Raw genomic sequence first — 19,869 nt, forward strand, 5'->3', positions numbered from 1 at the left:
TTTTGATCTCAAATATTTGCTACTGTTATGTGTTGTAATAATATATATATGTATCAAAATAAAGTATTTGCCACTTCTGAATTGTTTGGTATAAGTTTGTGATATCAGTCTCAAGAAGACCCTCCACGTTCACTATTAATAATCGAATAGGAGTTTAGGCTTGATCTTAAGACACATAGGAATCACTTCTCGAAAAAAAGAGGTCGGTTGTCCTTCGTTTTAGATCTAGATAGGGAATTAGGTAGTTTAGGTTTTCGTTTGGGTTTATATATTTAGAGGTTTCGGTGTATTTGTGTTTCTGCCCTTTTCTCCATTGACCCGCTACACTATATTTTCCTTGACTGTAAATGACGTCTTAATACTATATACATTAGAAGTTGAATGTTAACTGATTAATATTTTAGTATTAGAAACATAATTTTTCATTAGTTGATATTGGCTTGGAACTCGTTTCAGTAACTTTGAGTATTTGCAGGTTTACATTTTTTTATTTTCTGTTTCTGTTTTTTTTTGTTTTTTGTTCTTTGTATAGATCTGATGACTTTAAGTCCTTTTAAACTGATTTTTATAGTTTGTTGTTATTTTGTGTTGTTACACCACTGTTCCAGGTTAGAGGAACGGTTTGGAGCCAACGAACATGTGTTTAACCCCGCAACATTCTGTATGTCCCTGTCCCAAGCCAGGACCCTGTAATTCATTGGTTGTCGTTTGTTTGCCATATATCATATTTGTTTTTCTTCCACTGTTTTGTACATACATGAGGCCATTAGTTTTCTCGTTTAAATTGTTATACCTTTGTCATTTCGGGGCCTATTATAGCTTACTATGCGGTATTGCTTTTGCTCATTGTTGAAGGCCGTACGGAGGCACGTAGTTGTTATCTTCTACATATGGGTGCAGTCTTAACCTTATCAAAAGATAACTTAGAGCAGTCCTTATGACTAAAGTTAACTTAAGAAAATTTTAGCAGACCTTCAAGTTAACTTTATCCTTACCACAACAGACCTACGTCGTCAATTTTGGGTTTGCTGCAGACCCTCGTCAGTTTGACCAGACCTGTGGACAGGACATGACCAGATCAGACCTGTTAATCTGTCCTGTAGACAAGACTGCTATTTGATAGACCAGTTTTGGGTCAGGTCTGATTTTTGATCGGTCCTAAGGATATATATCTTTTACTAAATTTGTTGATACATGAGTGTGATGATATTTTAATGATATTCATCAATCAAAGCATTCCTGTTTACTAGTTAACTTTATATCATGTTAACTTTATCTTGGAGCAGACCAGACCAAAGTTAACTTTTATAAGAACAGGCTTGGTTCGACAGAGCAGTCCAGATCAAGTCTTCTTTTTAAGTTAACATGAATTCTGTCCAAGAACCGATCGGAGCAGTCATAAATCCTGTAACCGCTAAATGTCTGTTTTTTTTCTGTCCCAAGTTAACTTCCAGCAGTCATAAAGTCTGGTCATCAAGTTAACTAGACGAACAGGTAAGGACTTTACCCATCTGTATGTCCTTTGGTCTGTCGCGGAAATTGTTTCTTTGACAATCATACCACATCTTCTTATTGATATTGTTTATACATAAAACTATTCAACGATGCAAAGATCAATATTTAGCTTAGAATCTACAGACGTATGTTTTTTTTATAAAAAAAATTAACAGCAAAATTATAGGATTTTCTGTTTTTTGTTTAAACTGACAGTTTTTTTAATAGAAACGAAATTCAGTACAAGCATACAACCAGAAAGAAGCTAGTTTAAAAAAAATATATCTAAATGTTTACCTGTATGGCCTATCACTTGAACTTCTGCCAAACTGAGATAACCTTTACCGCTTCTCAAAAGTTTCACATGGCGGCCTGAGATTGGGCTCTTGCATGTTAACATTATTACTTGTCCAGCCTTACCAGGTCCTTTGAAATTACTACAAAGTTTCATCTGATGACGATTTTGTCCAACTCTAACCGCTATATTCCTCAGCCGATTGCCTGAAAAGATATCAATATCAAGTGTCTATATCAATTGTTCAAAAATGGAATTCTAAGACTTCAATCTGTCTGTGCCAATCATCATATCACCGATTGCATTCAATATAGCTTGCACACTCTTTGTAATGAAACACATTTCAGTATCGAACAAATTTTACTTCAAAACCAATTTTCTTTTATTTTTCGTAAAGTATATTCATCCCATTGTTCATCAACAGGAAAATTGATACCAGATTCTGAAAAGCTGTATTCGATTACCAGGTTATAATATAGTTGATTTTTCCTATGTTTTATTTGAAAAATAAATATACCTAGAAAAGATTCTTGATTGTACAGGTACATTATTCATTATGAAGGCTGAAAACAAAGCAGACAATTTTACAATTTAAAAAAAAAATAGAAGTCTTTATCAAGAAGAACGATCCCATTAGAATAAAGTCATTTGCTCTATTTAACAAAAGCAATAGTGGGCTTAATGTCTGTTTTTGGCCAAAAGAATTAAAACTTTTATGACTTCTTCAAAGCGGAAGGGCAACGAAAAGGCTAAACTTAGCTTTAAATTAGACTGTGGTATCATATCTTAACAATTTTTTTCCCCGTTTAACACCCAGTTAAGGTATATTTCCTGTTGAAAAACACTGGCCACACACGTCCACCAAAATGAATTGGTCATAAAAATATGGCAATTGACAAGACACACATCCTAACAGATAATTACGGTGGTTCATGCATGTGGCGAAAGTTGTCAAAGGCAAAATCTGTAAACATTTTCCAAAATTTAGTCAAAACTATGAGTTTTATCGTGCGATTGCTCATTTGTGTCGTCATATATGACATCATTGCTGTTGTTAAATGTCAGAACTTGTAAAATTTCTATTCATGAGAGATTTAACATTTTTTTCTCTCATCAAATTTATACTTTAATTGCTGAAATGAATAACCTGGAATTTAAGAACCAAATATGCCTCTCCCTTAGCAGAAGCGTGTATTTTCACAAATGAAAAATACGATTTTTTTTGCAGTTCTCTATCCATGTTTCTTTTTAAGAAACAACTGAAAAGTCAAGAACTTTCAGAGAAGCGTTATTATGACTGTTCATTGGTTGATTTATGGTTGGTTATTTAACATCCGGTGGAAACTATTTCAGGCGTATTTAGGACGCGTACAAATAACATTTTAGAAAAAAGTTAGTGAGCTAGCTCTAATACCCCTTTCCTACATTTAAGACAGTAATATCGTCTTATGGAAATCAATTCTTAGCAAGAATGACCTTCATTGTTGATCAAATGACCTGAAAATCAACATGTATCGTCCTCAAATGTATTTTTCTGACTCCTTACCACAGCATTTTTTTCTGTTAATGATATTGATCTGTTTCACGTTGTCATTCACTTAAAATATATGACAATATATCGAAGAAAGGTTGTAATTCCTTATAGGTGGCAGACCACCAATACATTCACTTCAATTTGAAACATATGTAAAGGTAGCTCTTCCCTGACAAAAAATAGTGCTTATAATGTCATTGTTTACTTAAACTAATCAACAAACTTGCAGAAATGAAACTTTTAGTGAAAGAAAAATATATGTAGACCATTTTGAGCAAAAATTTACTTGTCCATGAGTTTGTATTAAAAATTGAAGATTAATGCGCTCCATAGGATACACACATCTTATTATTTATATCTAAGATTTCCAGAAAACCAGGAGTTATTTTTAGTAGTACTTGACTTCCGAACAGTAGTATTTCATAACAAGACGACTTTAAACATTGGTTAAACATGGGCATGTAGAAAGTTGATACATGTACAATTCAGGATATACCTGCTTTCTATTAAGTTAAATTTAAGGTAACATATTTAGAAAGCTGCTAAAAATTGCAAAATTTGGTTGAATAGATAGGGGTTTTAAATTAGTGGTCTGACACCTATATTAGCCCATTAAACAGCTTTTCAAATTTCAGTCTTTTTTTAGTTTCTAAGTTCTTGACATTAGACAGAGTGACATCTCAAAAACAAAATAAATCGAACTCTCATTAAATGTGACTATTTTTCCTAGCAAAGTTATAACAAGGGCTCAGTTAGGAAATTGTTATTCCAAGACAGTATTGTATTTAATTATTAATATACTGACAAAATCTGTGTGCATCTTATCACTTTATAGCATTTGACTTCTTTCGACAGTCAACGTTTCTGTAAATGGTTTTAATTTGTTTGAAGGTGTTATTTTCGATGAATCAACACTTCATTATTAAATGATATAATGTTAAGATTTTTTCTGAAGATCATAAAAAGTACTAAAAATAATTTAGATGATAGTTTGATGATTTACCTATTATCATATAAAAAAAAATCTAAAATAGTGTTGCTTTTAAAAAGTTTAAAAGTAAACACTCTTACCTAACTCACGTGAAATTCTTTTGAATCTTATCACAAATATATTTTTCTGACTCCTTACCACAGCATTTTTTTCTGTTAATGATATTGATCTGTTTCACGTTGACTGTTTTTCCCAAATCAACACTCCAATATGCATCGTTTCCGTGCCTTGTTAGTGTAAACGTGTTTTCATTTCCATCAACTGCTTTTGAAGCAGCATATTTTGAATGCAATGTTGAACTCTGTGCTGCTTTTTTTCCAAGGGCGTAGTTATATCCTGTGGGAAAATTGATAAACATTTACAAATTAACATATGGATATAAATCTTCCAGTAGATACAATATTCGAGAGTTTGCATTTCCCATCATAATGTCCTTGATAGAGAGTTGTTGTTTACAAGGTAGCTATTTAATCAAGAGTTCTAAGTGTATAAGTTGAAATCGTTACTGAAGAGTTGGTTGATCGTCATTGAACATTTGTTTCACATATGACGATGATATGTTTCGATTGTCGTAACCATTATCCCATCTTCTTTTTACAGAATGAGACCTACAGAATAAGACTTATCAATGGGTTTGTACTTACATGAGCAACACGATGGGTTCCACATGTGGTTCAAGAAATGCCTACCCTTCGAGCAAGAAGAAATGGATGCCTGTCACATATTTGAGTTGCTCAAGTTGACATTTTGTGGACGTCGTAGCGCGACTTTTCAGTAGATTTTACCTTTTCCAGTGGATACTTCATTTTTTGATATTCACTGTGAACGTTTTGTGTATATTTAAATGTATTTAGCTATGTCGAAAAACGTGCATAATGTCAAATCATAAAAAATACAAATTGTTAAGTTTCTAAAAAAACTTGTAAGACTGCTGCTGCTATTTTTGCTTTTGGGTGCAATTTTTGTACTCAGTGTAACACTTTACCAAAGAAAAAGGAAAACACTTTAACCTATAATGTTAAAACATTTTTTTTAAATTCTTGGAATATGTTAATTTGAAATATTGCGTCTTGTATTTGAACGATAAGTAACACATTCTTAATTCATGTTTTCATTTCAGTGACCTCAATGTATAATATCTTTTGACCAATCACAGATTTCGAGGTTTTCTTGTAACAATGTGCTTTTTCCATGTTTTCTATTACTTGGATATACACATTAAGCGTAACAATGACAAAAATGTCATATAATTATGTATTTTTAACAACTAATGAAAAAATCGTTATGCAATTGATGAATATAACGTCACAGTACCCAAATTGAACTGACGAGAAGCGTTGATTTGAATCTTACACACGCTTACTAACAAATAAATACTTGGATGGAATTATATCTAATTATATCGTGCTCATTTTATTTCTCAACACATGCGAACAAAAAGTAAATTAACAAAAATACCGAACTCCAACGAAAATTCAAATCGGAAAGTCCCTTATAAAATGGCAAAAGCAAAAGCTCAAACACATCAAACGAATGGAAAATTACTGTCATATTCCTCACTTGGTACAGGCATTTTTTTATGTAGAAAATGGTGGATTAAACCTGGTTTTATAGCTAGCTAAACCTCTCACTTGTATGATAGTCGCATAAAAAATTCCATTATATTGATAAAAATGTGTGAACAAAACAAACAGACATAATAGGTAAAAATGTCAAAAGTAGAAGTACAGCAGTGGGGGAAATTGATAATTTCAAATTTAAAATCGTCTCGTTTGTCATAGTATGTATCTTTTATTCTACTTTAGATAAAGCCGTTCTGCCAATGTTATTAATTTAAAACCTGCTTGTAAGGAAACTGTTGACCATAGTAGTTGTATTAGTAAAATGGAAAAAAAAGTATAAACAAGAAGCATACAAGCACAATATACATTACCACTTATTTACAACTTAGGCACGTCAAAACGTTGGATCGCATTTGAAGTTAATCTCAGTAAATCAAGATATGATCGGACAGGTGAGACAGACAACGTGATTTCTTAATGTCCTTATTTCGTTGATGGACGTATCAAAAACTCATTTCTACAAGAGCGTTACCATAATTCTTGTAACAAAATAAATGAATTTTACTTGTAACAAATTTAGAGATTTGGTACAGGCCTTATCTTAGGGCTATTCAATTAAAATTCACCTAGGAGGGGCGGAACGCCGACGATATATTTGTCCATAGGTATGGGGTTCTCAACATTATTGTATTCTGGAGGGTGGTGGTCCCAATTTAAATTCATTTCTGTTGGTAGGGGGTTTCTGAATGATAGGTTAAACATATTGTACCCCCTGTTTTGAAGGAATATTCTCATGAAAAGGTCGTCTGAATGCAAAAACGGTATGCAGACCACTTATTTTAAGCGTCCGTTTGTGTTCCTGTCAAACGCGACGAGCCGGAAGCAGGAAGAGTTATCTCTCGGAGTCGGAGTTATCTCCCCGATCCTGACACAGTGCTCAATGCTCCTGCTACTCTAAGAAAAAATTATCCTGTACTCCCATCTTCAATGAACAACATACAAATCCTCGGGGTTTACCCATTCACATTTATTTACATTCACATGGTTGAACAAGGCGAACATCGTATAACCAAGTTTCTTCAAATAGAAAATAAAAAATCATATGCAAACTGTAATTGCAAATGCTTGGCTGTACCTTAAATTGAATATCTATATCCAAATTAAATTAATAGAAACAGTAATCCTGCAAACAAGTCAGGGTCACATCCAAAAATTGTGTGTTTACATTGTTGGGAGCCATGTGCTTTTTGGCGGGAAAATATGGGAAATCCCTAAATTAATGACTTCACTGAACAGCTGAGATTGGAGTGCCATTTAAATTTATTTAGATAATGCATACTATCTGAGGAAAGAGTGAAACTGCAAATACTTATACTTACTTTACATACATTTATTTTTATTATGCATTTTTTTTAGGGGGGAGGGGGGAGGGTGTTATTATATTGTCATTTTATATTAATATGAATTGTACTAGTCTGAACAGACTTGTTTGTCATATGGCTTTGACATTCTGCAAGACTCACTGTGGGTTTTCAGGTAACTGAAATTAACTCTAAATTTGTTTTGAAAGGAAGCTCCTTGAAATTATAAAACTTCTAAATTTACAGGTATTGCATGAAAAGCATTATATGGATCCCCACTTCTCCCTGATGTCAAAATAATATTTTGTTGAATACAATTTATAATAACTTCAAGTATCCACTCTCCCTTGTATGCCGTCTCCCCACAAAAATATGTGTGGGTGAATCCAAACTATGCGATCCCTAGAAAAATATTTATGTTTGGCAGAGACAATTAGATTTTTATTGCGCATGTTGCGTGGGTGGCATTGTAAATTTTCAATGAAAAAAACCCCTAATTTTGCGGGAAAACCTGGCTTTGATACACAGGAGAGTATATCATCTTGCCCAACATTTGCCTATTGAAAAAAAAATGTATATTAGAAATACAAAAAAAAAAAAAAAAAAAAATATATATTGTGCCTACCAAAAATATTTTATGGCTCGAACTAAACTAACAGGCCCAAACTCTGAAACATCGAATGGTTGGTGCCAACCAGTTTCCCCACCTGAAGAATACGTCGTATCTGAAAATGTTATTGACAGCTTCAAAACTAAAATGGGCCATAATTAAAATCGCACCCCCTTTTTAGGTCACTTAGAGCTATTGCCTCCGTGTTGCATCTGTCCTCTGCTGCTCCATACCATTGTTACAACTGTTACATGTTTAATTTTATATTTTAATAGCAACAAAGCTAGGTACACATTGTCGGATTTTTATCAGAAATTAGATATGTTAGATAACAGCTTTGTCATACACGAACTTTTAATTTTGTTCTCTAGGTAGGGGGTCTTGGAAGAAAATACATATTCTAGGTGGGAGTATATTTTTTTAATCTTTTCCATAAATGGGGGGTACAAAAAATAAGTACCATTCCACACAAAAATATTTTATGGCTCGAACTAAACTAACAGGCCCAAACTCTGAAACATCGAATGGTTGGTGCCAACCAGTTTCCCCACCTGAAGAATACGTCGTACCTGAAAATGTTATTGACAGCTTCAAAACTAAAATGGGCCATAATTAAAATCGCACCCCCTTTTTAGGTCACTTAGAGCTATTGCCTCCGTGTTGCATCTGTCCTCTGCTGCTCCATACCATTGTTACAACTGTTACATGTTTAATTTTATATTTTAATAGCAACAAAACTAGGTACACATTGTCGGATTTTTATCAGAAATTAGATATGTTAGATAACAGCTTTGTCATACACGAACTTTTAATTTTGTTCTCTAGGTAGGGGGTCTTGGAAGAAAATACATATTCTAGGTGGGAGTATATTTTTTTAATCTTTTCCATAAATGGGGGGTACAAAAAATAAGTACCATTCCACACAAAAATATTTTATGGCTCGAACTAAACTCCCAGGCCCAAACTCTGAAACATCGAATGGTTGGTGCCAACCAGTTTCCCCACCTGAAGAATACGTCGTACCTGAAAATGTCATTGACAGCTTCAAAACTAAAATGGGCCATAATTAAAATCGCACGCCCTTCTTAGGTCACTTAGAGCTATTGCCTCCGTCTTGCATCTGTCCTCTGCTGCTCCATACCATTGTTACAACTGTTACATGTTTAATTTTATATTTTAATAGCAACAAAGCTAGGTACACATTGTCGGATTTTGATCAGAAATTAGATATGTTAGATAACAGCTTTGTCATACAGGAATTTTTAATTTTTTTCTCTAGGTAGGGGGTCTTGGAAGAAAATACATATTCTAGGTGGGAGTGTATTTTTTTAATCTTTTCCATAAATGGGGGGTACAAAAAATAAGTACCATTCCACACACCACTCCCTCCCTCCTCCCCCCCCCCCCCCCCCCGGATAATTTTTACTGGAATAGCCCTTAATCGATGTACACTATACTCTTCATTTTTGTAAATTCAGTCTTTTAATAAATTTTATATCTATTTCTTCTTGATTACTTTAATTTTTGTAAACGCATTTACAATATCGTCGTTTTCAATACAAAATGGCAGAAGTGAAATATATGAATCAATGATAGAAACTAGTATCTTACCTTTTGGTTTTGCAGATATTACTTCTTTTTTGGGGGGAGAGGGATGGCAACAAGTACTCACTCGGAAGACTGAGCACTCGAGTACAATTTGAATACTCGGATACTCGTTTGCCTTTTAAAAGTCTTGAGAAATTTCTCCTCACTTTAGTCTCCTTTGAAATATCCCCTTCGTAATACTGATTAATATCTATTAACAAATTAAATACAGTTCACCTCAAATTTAACGTCTTACATTTAAATTCAGTACTCTTTTTTTTCAATTTCAGAATTAAAAAAATAACATTTGCACATGGTTGGTGTTAAATTACTTGAAAAGCTCATTTCAAAATAAATTATAAAAAAGTTTACATAGTATATTCTTGATGATAAAGTTATGATCATTGTTGAATGTACTCGTTTTAGCAATCAAATTATGAGTAAAATAGCGATAAATAAAATGCCGACTCTCTACATGAACATCACGTCTCCTTTTATATACAATTTATAAACCAGTTAATATTTTCAAATTTTTCTGATTCAGTGTTTCAGAGTTGCGTTGAATTGTTATGATTAATTTTTAATTTTGATAAACAAAAATTATTGAAGAAACATTTAGATAATTATGCATAAGTAATTCATACTTATGGAAATTTCAAATGACACGGATAAGTTGAACAATGACACAATGCTCCATTAATATTTTATCCAATTACATACATTTTGTCACTAACTGATCAGACCTGGTTACCAAACCAAAATATACGTTTAAATGCGACATTTATCTTGTCATGCTTAAATATTTTGGTGAGCATTTCCTTGTCTGTAAAAGCATGTCGATAGTCACTTATTCAAATTCTTGCTTTGAAATACTGGAAACAACTGGTTTCAAGTTTGCATTTGTAAAAGGGTTATTGTTTCTATGTATTTTGGAGTTATCTTCATTCACTAACTGTAGAGCGGAAAATGTGAAAAGTATGCCTAAGGGTAAATGACATGCAATTTTTCAACCTTTTTTGTCTAAAAGACAATAGTGGAAATTCATTAATCATTTAATAGAAATGAGACGTTGTTTCTTACCAATTTGCTTCAGGCTTATTTAAAGTACAAAATAGGAAATGCGTAATTAGCGGTTAACTATCGACAACAGACGACGGAGCCCAGTGAAGCCAATAGATCACATTTGCCCTTTGGACCTGATTGGCTTAAATGGGCTGCTCTTCATAGTTCTGCTTTTACCCATGATTTTTGTTGAAGATTATTTTGCACTTTCTTTATTTTTCTGTGCATGTTTTGTAGGTTTTTTTTTTCTCTGTTCGTCCATTCTTTTTGGCCTTGATGTTTTCCGTCCTTCATCGACTTATGGCCCTTTATGTCTATTCTTTTAAATATTACAGAGTTGTTGTTCCAGAGTTATGGGACTTAAGTGGTCGAAATTAAAAGACAAGCTTATTAAGAGGCTACTCATTTTCAATAAACACTAATATATCCAATTGCTTGACGAGACGGCGTGCCATAGGATATTAATTTAATTTTGAATCTATATTGAATTACAGAAAAATTGGGTTGACCCACCTCCAAAAGATCCATGATTCTGTAATGAGGAGTACTCAATTAATGCTTAAATCCGCAACCGTAAAAATCGAATAACTGATGTTTCGTTTTATTTCCAACAATTTAACAATAGTTCATGCATAATATTGATTTTTTTAGGAAATGAATGCCAGAAAAAAATTTTAATTGCTCATTTTTAAAAACCGATTTTTTGGTAACGTCGTTTCCGCAGATGTTACTTTTTACATTGGAAACTTCATCTGTTGATATATACTGTGAACATTTTGTGTATAATTAGATATATTTAGCTTTGTCGAAAGACGTGCATAATGTCAAATAATTAAAATACAAATTGTTCAGTCTCTAAGAAAACTTGGAAGATTCCAGCTGCTTTTTTAACTAAATGTGTGCAATTTGTGTACTCGGTGCAATTTGGGTACTGTGAAGTTATATTTATCAATTGCATAACGATTTTTTCATTTAGTTTCATAATAAACATGTAATTATGTTGACATTTTTGTCGTTGTTACGCTTCATTTGAATAACCGAGTTACATAAAACATGGAAAAAACACATTGTTACAAGAAAACTTAGAAATCTTTGATTGATAAAAAGATATCATACCTTGTGGTTTTTCAGATTTTACATGAGTCACAGATATGAAAAAATGAACTAAGAATATGTTATTTAACGTCCAAATACTGGACGCAATGTGTGTTTCAAACATAACATATTCCAAGGTAAATTGAAAAAAAAAAAAACTTTCTAAATTTTTTTTTTCGTGATGAACGTGTCAGAAATGCATTTCTACAAGAGCATTCCCCTTATTCTTGAAACTGAATCAATTAAATCTACTTGTAAAAAATCAAGGCATTTGGTAAAGGTATTTTTTTCTTAGTCGATATGCATTAAAGTCTTGTTTGCTGCTATATCTGTCTGCTTATGTATTTTAAAACATATTGATATCGAACATTTTTTTATTCTGTAATTTTTTTTAAAAACTAAACAAATGATTTCTTGTTCATAACGCTCTACACGTTAGTTGGCCTTTTACACATATCTTACCTTCTGCTTTAAGTTTTTTATTTTCCCCTGAAATAAAGAATCGAATCATTGCGATTATAAAAATAATCTATACAAATATAAATAAATTTGTTCAACAATGAATCTGTAATGTTACACATTTTAATATTAAAAAAATCTTACAAAAGTATCTCGACAATGGAACAAAACTTTTATGTATTTTCTATTTATCTCTTTTTGCTCATTTCAATTTTTTAACGCATGTACAATATAGTAGTTTTCACTGAAATGAAAACATGAACTAAGAATATGTTAGTCATCGTTTAATTACTGGACGCAACATTTCAAATATCACATATTCCAAGGTAAATTGTAAAAACTTTTAACGTTATAGGTTTCTTAATGTTCTTTTTCGTTGATGAACGTATCAAAATAAAGGTATTTTTTCTTAATCGATATGCATTTAAGTCTTTTTTGTTGCTAGATCTGTCTTTTTATGTATTTTAAATCATTTTGATATCGAACTGTTTTTGATTCTGTAATTTCTTTTAAAAACCAAACAAAAAAAAAAACATTTGTTTTGATAAATACATGTATCTTACCTTCTGGTTTGACAGGCTTTTTATTTCCCCCTGAAATAAAGAATCGAAATATTGCGATGATGATAATAATGTATACAAATATAAATAAAATTGTTCAACGATGAATCTGTAATGTTACACAACTTCCCTTTTCACGAATGTGACTTACCGAATTAGACTATTTACCGGATTTGTAATAACATAAGCAACTCGACGGGTGCCACATGTGGAGCAGGATCTGCTGACCCTTTCGGAGCACCTGAGATCACCCCCAGTTTTTGGTGGGGTTCGTGTTGCTTAGTCTTTAGTTTTCTATGTTCTGTCATCTGTACTATTATTTGTCTGTTTGTCTTTTTATTTTTGGCCATGACGTTGTCAGTTTGTTTTCGATCTATGAGTTTGACTGCCCCTCTGGTATCTTTCGTTCCTCTTTAATAAATCAAATCTTACAAAAGTCTCTTGACTATGGAACAAAACTTTAATGTATTTTCTATTTATTTCTTTTTGCTCATTTCAGTTTTTAACGCATGTACAATATACATGTATTAGTTTTCAAGTTTACATTCATGCAGATTTGTCAATAGCATGTTTCCTCATTTTGAATCGCACAAATGAGCAGACGAACAAAAATATGTCATTTAGGTTATACTTACTTTTATTCCGACACACCCGTTTATATAAAAATAAAAAATTGTGGTTGGATTTCCAATGAGACAACTCTCCACCAGAGACCAAAGGACATAGAAGTTAACAACTATAGGTCACCGTACGTTAAACCGAATACGCGTTAATTGAGATTCATTTTTAGAATTTGTGATTCCCTTTATATTATTTTTCGTTTTCAATTCTTATACTTTGTTATAGAAAGGATTATTTAATGTTATGTATCTATATTTTTCAAATCAATACTTCAGTTCCATTCATCCATGCATCATGTAGTAACATACACAAGAGAATGGCGTTAATACATGGCTGTTTTTATAAATACATGTTTCTTACCTTCTGGTTTTGCAGGTCGTTTTTCATTTTCACCTGAAGTAAAAATCGAATCAATACGATTAAAATAATAATATAAATACAAATATAAATAAATTTGTTCAACAATGAATCTCTAATGTTACACATTTTAATAAAAAATCTTGTAAAAGTCTCTTGACAATGGAACAAAACTTTTGAGTCAAAACGCTTGAGATGTGTAAATAAAAGAAAAGTGTGGTATGTGTCAAGACTTTTGTCAATTTCTTTTGGTTACAATTTGAGACAATCGTTTTTAGTCAAAGGGAGCTAAAACACAGGTTCAACAAAGGATTGTATAATAGAATTTTACTTGATTTCTATTAACTTTACTGAATTTCACATTTTATTGTATAGGTCAAGTTTGGCAAATGATGAGACATACGTTTTTAGTCAGAGGAAACTAATAAAAAGTCTCTACTAAAACTTATATCAAAGCTTTCACTGAATCATTGAACTACCAGTTAAGGAAATCTTGTAATAATCAAGTTTGGACAATTTTAGACACTAGTTTTTAGCCAGTGGAAGCTATTACACTGTCTGAAGTAAATTTTCCTCTTCATTTCATAGCACATCATATTTTATTAAATTAAATCTTACTATAATTAGTGTGAGGTAAGATGTACTTTTAATACATGAATATCTAATATTATGTCCCGTGAGGTCGGATGTACTTTTGATAAATGAGTATCCAATATTTTGTCCCATATCTGCTCGTATTTTCAAAAAATGAGAGAAAATCATAGCAGATATTGTTTTACTCTTTATAAGTATTTATATAGTATTTGAATCAATCTTTTGAAAGATACCCTAGGCAACTGTCTAGAAATTCACTTAAGATGTACTTAGTATTGATAAATTTGCAAGTTCTTTTTATTGGTCTTGAGCTTGACTACATTGTGTAATTTTGATCTCAAATATTTGCTACTGTTATGTGTTGTAATAATATATATATGTATCAAAATAAAGTATTTGCCACTTCTGAATTGTTTGGTATAAGTTTGTGATATCAGTCTCAAGAAGACCCTCCACGTTCACTATTAATAATCGAATAGGAGTTTAGGCTTGATCTTAAGACACATAGGAATCACTTCTCGAAAAAAAGAGGTCGGTTGTCCTTCGTTTTAGATCTAGATAGGGAATTAGGTAGTTTAGGTTTTCGTTTGGGTTTATATATTTAGAGGTTTCGGTGTATTTGTGTTTCTGCCCTTTTCTCCATTGACCCGCTACACTATATTTTCCTTGACTGTAAATGACGTCTTAATACTATATACATTAGAAGTTGAATGTTAACTGATTAATATTTTAGTATTAGAAACATAATTTTTCATTAGTTGATATTGGCTTGGAACTCGTTTCAGTAACTTTGAGTATTTGCAGGTTTACATTTTTTTATTTTCTGTTTCTGTTTTTTTTGTTTTTTGTTCTTTGTATAGATCTGATGACTTTAAGTCCTTTTAAACTGATTTTTATAGTTTGTTGTTATTTTGTGTTGTTACACCACTGTTCCAGGTTAGAGGAACGGTTTGGAGCCAACGAACATGTGTTTAACCCCGCAACATTCTGTATGTCCCTGTCCCAAGCCAGGACCCTGTAATTCATTGGTTGTCGTTTCTTGCCATATATCATATTTGTTTTTCTTCCATTGTTTTGAACATACATGAGGCCATTAGTTTTCTCGTTTAAATTGTTATACCTTTGTCATTTCGGGGCCTATTATAGCTTACTATGCGGTATTGCTTTTGCTCATTGTTGAAGGCCGTACGGAGGCACGTAGTTGTTATCTTCTACATATGGGTGCAGTCTTAACCTTTTCAAAAGATAACTTAGAGCAGTCCTTATGACTAAAGTTAACTTAAGAAAATTTTAGCAGACCTTCAAGTTAACTTTATCCTTACCACAACAGACCTACGTCGTCAATTTTGGGTTTGCTGCAGACCCTCGTCAGTTTGACCAGACCTGTGGACAGGACATGACCAGATCAGACCTGTTAATCTGTCCTGTAGACAAGACTGCTATTTGATAGACCAGTTTTGGGTCAGGTCTGATTTTTGATCGGTCCTAAGGATATATATCTTTTACTAAATTTGTTGATACATGAGTGTGATGATATTTTAATGATATTCATCAATCAAAGCATTCCTGTTTATTAGTTAACTTTATATCATGTTAACTTTATCTTGGAGCAGACCAGACCAAAGTTAACTTTTATAAGAACAGGCTTGGTTCGACAGAGCAGTCCAGATCAAGTCTTCTTTTTAAGTTAACATGAATTCTGTCCAAGAACCGATCGGAGCAGTCATAAATCCTGTAACCGCTAAATGTCTGTTTTTTTTCTGTCCCAAGTTAACTTCCAGCAGTCATAAAGTCTGGTCATCAAGTTAACTAGACGAACAGGTAAGGACTTTACCCATCTGTATGTCCTTTGGTCTGTCGCGGAAATTGTTTCTTTGACAATCATACCACATCTTCTTATTGATATTGTTTATACATAAAACTATTCAACGATGCAAAGATCAAGATTTAGCCTAGAATCTACAGACGTATGTTTTTTTTATAAAAAAAATTAACAGCAAAATTATAGGATTTTCTGTTTTTTGTTTAAACTGACAGTTTTTTTTAATAGAAACGAAATTCAGTACAAGCATACAACCAGAAAGAAGCTAGTTTAAAAAAATATATCTAAATGTTTACCTGTATGGCCTATCACTTGAACTTCTGCCAAACTGAGATAACCTTTACCGCTTCTCAAAAGTTTCACATGGCGGCCTGAGATTGGGCTCTTGCATGTTAACATTATTACTTGTCCAGCCTTACCAGGTCCTTTGAAATTACTACAAAGTTTCATCTGATGACGATTTTGTCCAACTCTAACCGCTATATTCCTCAGCCGATTGCCTGTAAAGATATCAATATCAAGTGTCTATATCAATTGTTCAAAAATGGAATTCTAAGACTTCAATCTGTCTGTGCCAATCATCATATCACCGATTGCATTCAATATAGCTTGCACACTCTTTGTAATGAAACACATTTCAGTATCGAACAAATTTTACTTCAAAACCAATTTTCTTTTATTTTTCGTAAAATATATTCATCCCATTGTTCATCAACAGGAAAATTGATACCAGATTCTGAAAAGCTGTATTCGATTACCAGGTTATAATATAGTTGATTTTTCCTATGTTTTATTTGAAAAATAAATATACCTAGAAAAGATTCTTGATTGTACAGGTACATTATTCATTATGAAGGCTGAAAACAAAGCAGACAATTTTACAATTTAAAAAAAAAATAGAAGTCTTTATCAAGAAGAACGATCCCATTAGAATAAAGTCATTTGCTCTATTTAACAAAAGCAATAGTGGGCTTAATGTCTGTTTTTGGCCAAAAGAATTAAAACTTTTATGACTTCTTCAAAGCGGAAGGGCAACGAAAAGGCTAAACTTAGCTTTAAATTAGACTGTGGTATCATATCTTAACAATTTTTTTCCCCGTTTAACACCCAGTTAAGGTATATTTCCTGTTGAAAAACACTGGCCACACACGTCCACCAAAATGAATTGGTCATAAAAATATGGAAATTGACAAGACACACATCCTAACAGATAATTACGGTGGTTCATGCATGTGGCGAATGTCGTCAAAGGCAAAATCTGCAAACATTTTCCAAAATTTAGTCAAAACTATGAGTTTTATCGTGCGATTGCTCATTTGTGTCGTCATATATGACATCATTGCTGTTGTTAAATGTCAGAACTTGTAAAATTTCTATTCATGAGAGATTTAACATTTTTTTCTCTCATCAAATTTATACTTTAATTGCTGAAATGAATAACCTGGAATTTAAGAACCAAATATGCCTCTCCCTTAGCAGAAGCGTGTATTTTCACAAATGAAAAATACGATTTTTTTGCAGTTCTCTATCCATGTTTCTTTTTAAGAAACAACTGAAAAGTCAAGAACTTTCAGAGAAGCGTTATTATGACTGTTCATTGGTTGATTTATGGTTGGTTATTTAACATCCGGTGGAAACTATTTCAGGCGTATTTAGGACGCGTACAAATAACATTTTAGAAAAAAGTTAGTGAGCTAGCTCTAATACCCCTTTCCTACATTTAAGACAGTAATATCGTCTTATGGAAATCAATTCTTAGCAAGAATGACCTTCATTGTTGATCAAATGACCTGAAAATCAACATGTATCGTCCTCAAATGTATTTTTCTGACTCCTTACCACAGCATTTTTTTCTGTTAATGATATTGATCTGTTTCACGTTGACATTCACTTAAAATATATGACAATATATCGAAGAAAGGTTGTAATTCCTTATAGGTGGCAGACCACCAATACATTCACTTCAATTTGAAACATATGTAAAGGTAGCTCTTCCCTGACAAAAAATAGTGCTTATAATGTCATTGTTTACTTAAACTAATCAACAAACTTGCAGAAATGAAACTTTTAGTGAAAGAAAAATATATGTAGACCATTTTGAGCAAAAATTTACTTGTCCATGAGTTTGTATTAAAAATTGAAGATTAATGCGCTCCATAGTATACACACATCTTATTATTTATATCTAAGATTTCCAGAAAACCAGGAGTTATTTTTAGTAGTACTTGACTTCCGAACAGTAGTATTTCATAACAAGACGACTTTAAACATTGGTTAAACATGGGCATGTAGAAAGTTGATACATGTACAATTCAGGATATACCTGCTTTCTATTAAGTTAAATTTAAGGTAACATATTTAGAAAGCTGATAAAAATTGCAAAATTTGGTTGAATAGATAGGGGTTTTAAATTAGTGGTCTGACACCTATATTAGCCCATTAAACAGCTTTTCAAATTTCAGTCTTTTCTTAGTTTCTAAGTACTTGACATTAGACAGAGTGACATCTCAAAAACAAAATAAATCGAACTCTCATTAAATGTGACTATTTTTCCTAGCAAAGTTATAACAAGGGCTCAGTTAGGAAATTGTTATTCCAAGACAGTATTGTATTTAATTATTAATATACTGACAAAATCTGTGTGCATCTTATCACTTTATAGCATTTGACTTCTTTCGACAGTCAACGTTTCTGTAAATGGTTTTAATTTGTTTGAAGGTGTTATTTTCGATGAATCAACACTTCATTATTAAATGATATAATGTTAAGATTTTTTCTGAAGATCATAAAAAGTACTAAAAATAATTTAGATGATAGTTTGATGATTTACCTATTATCATATAAAAAAAAAATCTAAAATAGTGTTGCTTTTAAAAAGTTTAAAAGTAAACACTCTTACCTAACTCACGTGAAATTCTTTTGAATCTTATCACAAATATATTTTTCTGACTCCTTACCACAGCATTTTTTTCTGTTAATGATATTGATCTGTTTCACGTTGACTGTTTTTCCCAAATCAACACTCCAATATGCATCGTTTCCGTGCCTTGTTAGTGAAAACGTGTTTTCATTTCCATCAACTGCTTTTGAAGCAGCATATTTTGAATGCAATGTTGAACTCTGTGCTGCTTTTTTTCCAAGGGCGTAGTTATATCCTGTGGGAAAATTGATAAACATTTACAAATTAACATATGGATATAAATCTTCCAGTAGATACAATATTCGAGAGTTTGCATTTCCCATCATAATGTCCTTGATAGAGAGTTGTTGTTTACAAGGTAGCTATTTAATCAAGAGTTCTAAGTGTATAAGTTGAAATCGTTACTGAAGAGTTGGTTGATCGTCATTGAACATTTGTTTCACATATGACGATGATATGTTTCGATTGTCGTAACCATTATCCCATCTTCTTTTTACAGAATGAGACCTACAGAATAAGACTTATCAATGGGTTTGTACTTACATGAGCAACACGATGGGTTCCACATGTGGTTCAAGAAATGCCTACCCTTCGAGCAAGAAGAAATGGATGCCTGTCACATATTTGAGTTGCTCAAGTTGACATTTTGTGGACGTCGTAGCGCGACTTTTCAGTAGATTTTACCTTTTCCAGTGGATACTTCATTTTTTGATATTCACTGTGAACGTTTTGTGTATATTTAAATGTATTTAGCTATGTCGAAAAACGTGCATAATGTCAAATCATAAAAAATACAAATTGTTAAGTTTCTAAAAAAACTTGTAAGACTGCTGCTGCTATTTTTGCTTTTGGGTGCAATTTTTGTACTCAGTGTAACACTTTACCAAAGAAAAAGGAAAACACTTTAACCTATAATGTTAAAACATTTTTTTTAAATTCTTGGAA

The 19,869-nt window shown here is 32.3% G+C and overlaps 1 protein-coding gene across 6 annotated transcripts in view; it reads right to left on the minus strand.

Moving 5' to 3' along the window:
- Nucleotides 1–19,869, minus strand: part of LOC127703040 (uncharacterized) — a 925,706-nt gene that overhangs the window by 169,283 nt on the left and 736,554 nt on the right. For 2 of the 6 annotated variants that reach the window (XM_052207427.1, XM_052207428.1), the window contains exons 64-66: nucleotides 12,054–12,080; nucleotides 4,453–4,650; nucleotides 1,792–1,995 (exon numbers count right to left, since the gene is read on the minus strand). The exons of 1 other annotated variant lie outside the window; for it this stretch is intronic. In XM_052207427.1, coding sequence (XP_052063387.1) covers nucleotides 1,792–1,995; nucleotides 4,453–4,650; nucleotides 12,054–12,080 — 429 coding nt within the window. Of the gene's footprint in view, nucleotides 1–1,791; nucleotides 1,996–4,452; nucleotides 4,651–12,053; nucleotides 12,081–16,300; nucleotides 16,505–19,869 lie in introns of all 6 variants that reach the window. 3 more of the 6 variants (XM_052207424.1, XM_052207426.1, XM_052207422.1) reach the window with 2 other exon arrangements.

Source organism: Mytilus californianus, unplaced genomic scaffold (genome assembly GCF_021869535.1).
Source record: "Mytilus californianus isolate M0D057914Y unplaced genomic scaffold, xbMytCali1.0.p SCAF_5, whole genome shotgun sequence".
In the NCBI taxonomy this organism is placed as follows: Eukaryota; Metazoa; Mollusca; class Bivalvia; order Mytilida; family Mytilidae; genus Mytilus; species Mytilus californianus.